The 2454-nt window shown below is 27.2% G+C and overlaps 1 protein-coding gene across 1 annotated transcript; it reads right to left on the reverse strand.

The window, feature by feature from the left end:
* Positions 1-1345: 1345 nt before the first annotated feature.
* LOC149519243 (protein GRIM REAPER-like) lies at positions 1346-1588 on the reverse strand (the record flags this gene model as incomplete). The annotated part of the gene is made up of 1 exon (XM_089760350.1): positions 1346-1588. A coding segment is annotated over one exon (243 nt), but the record flags the coding sequence as incomplete, so codon positions are not given.
* Positions 1589-2454: the final 866 nt, after the last annotated feature.

Here is a 2454-nt window from a genome sequence, read left to right on the forward strand (position 1 = left end):
GTTAGATACTAATCCTCTATGAGAAGAAAAGAACAATATCCCATGCAAAAGCTTATGCCATAAACACAGCTTATGTTCTTTTCTTTTTCACAAGGCAAATCATAGCCTGAAAATAATTAAAGGAATGGATCGCAATATTAGGATTTAAATGTCAGACTTATTAAATACCACATCTTAAGGCAACTCATAAATCAATTAGGCCAAGTCTTGAGTTCATGTTCCTTTACCTTGTTTTGATAATCGATTACAAATAATGATTTATATTCGGTTTAAGGTTGATTCAAATTTTTTATGAGCATGTCCAATTAAGCTTACCTTTTTTTTTTTTTTTGCTATGCTCCAATTAAGCTTACCTTTTCACAATTATTAATGCGCCACGAACCAAATGACCCCTATATATTAAATCTTTGTATTCCATAATATCAAATCTTGTTTAGCTCTCAATATTTTAAAATTAGGGCATTCTTTTCTAATTTTTGCATGGCAAATTCCACTTTAAATTTCAAAACTGATAATAATAAAATGCAAATAGTTATAACAATTTACTAAAGACTAAAGTCTTTTTAACTCAATTTGAATTTTGACTAAAAAATCAATTCCTCAATGTCAATTTTATTCCAAATCATTCAAACCAAGATCGTAATATTAAAATAAAAAAATTATGATTCAAATCTATTTACTAGCAACACAAATGTGCATACTCAAATGATATCCAAACTTATTTCACTAATTGAATTAATTACAAATCAATAATCTAAACTTTGGATACGACCCCATCCATTTATCATATAAAATTTTGTAAATATTGGTGATAAATTGTTATAATGTCAAATTGACAATGAGACATTAATAATGAAATATTAATAAATTTCACAAGTCTTTATGATCAACTTGTAAAATTTTTAAAGTTGGTTAATCAAAATAAAAACTTGCGAAATGTTAAAGTATCCAAAAGTGTAATTTATCTTTTTTTAATTTTTAAAATTTTATTTATTATAAAAAAATTAACGTCACATGGATAATATTATAAAATATTATCATGAGCCGAGACTCAAACTTTAGGCTTATGCAACTCCAAAACACAGAAATAAGACTCTTTCGTGTCCCGGATCAGCTTGCTACAAGAAATGGTACACAAACACTTTAGATTATGAGGCTTTCCTTTTTATTAATACCAAAAAAAAAAAAAAAAAACTCATTTTTTCACTTAATATTTACATGTGATGTTTATATCCTTCCCTCAGTCTAAAAAATATATCAATCACGAAGTGTTATTCATTATCAAAATAGCCTAAAAAAGCTCTTTAAATTTCCCAATATAAGGATTGGTAAATTAATATTAATCTTAAGCATAACAACAATATCCAAACCCACACTTAATTCCTGGTGAGCATTGCTTCTCACACTTTCCACAGTGATTAGCATTATGAACAGCATCGGTACAAACTCCACGACAGCAACGCTGCCCAAATTTGCATCTATTGCCACATTGTCCGCAATTATTCAAATCACGAAGAACATTGAGACAGTGTTTCTTACACCAATGCAGTAGGCTAGCACCATTGTTCGCAGAAATCCCATTGCATATATTATAATAAGAGTTGGGATCGTATTATGTACTTTTCTTAATTTTATCTTTATTTATTGCATTTGACAAAAATCGACTCTTTCATCGAAGGTTAAGAATAATAAGTAAGTTTGAAGTTCAAATTTCAATACCTACAACGCCTATTTTATTCTCAAATTATGATTTCCTTTATAAAATAAAAGAAAAAAAAAAGACAGGCCAAGTTCTTGATTTAATGAGTTATTAATCAAGTGCATGTAAATAATTGGCGATCTAGATTCTTGGTAGGACCATTGAATGTCTGACCTACAAAATAAAAAAAATGGCCTTAATACATATACTTTGAATTGGTAGAAACATTGATCTGTATCTAACCAGTCCCAATTTTTAAATAGCTTAACTGCACAAAATTTCTTTTATCATAAATTATTATGTATACTATATTTTTCTAAAAATCACAAAAGTAAAGATCCTTTCATAAGAGGCTTTTTAAAATTTTACAAACACCTCAAAAAAGAAAAAGAAAAAGAAAAAAATCATTTTAATTGTTTATGTTTTGTCTAATATCAATCCTTATTCACCCAAAAAAAAAAAAAAGTAAACATATATGTTTCCAAGTTTTGAATTTCTAAACTTGTGTGTTAGTAATTCATACTTGCGTCCAAAAATACATTTGAAATTGGGTTTCTTGTATCAAAAAGGAAAAAGAAAAAAGAAATAAAAACATCTATGCCTGCCAAAAAATAAGCTGAAAAAATTCTATATATACGCTGGACTCTCTATCATATTTTTATCACACTTGTTTTCTCTTACCATGTAATATGTGTTAACTTAATTATATTAATAATAAGCATATCTTTTATACAACAAAAGTACAAAAATAATCG

This window comes from Durio zibethinus, chromosome 4 (genome assembly GCF_047325235.1).
Source record: "Durio zibethinus cultivar Kanyao isolate XHJ-2024 chromosome 4, ASM4732523v1, whole genome shotgun sequence".
Taxonomy (NCBI): domain Eukaryota; kingdom Viridiplantae; phylum Streptophyta; class Magnoliopsida; order Malvales; family Malvaceae; genus Durio; species Durio zibethinus.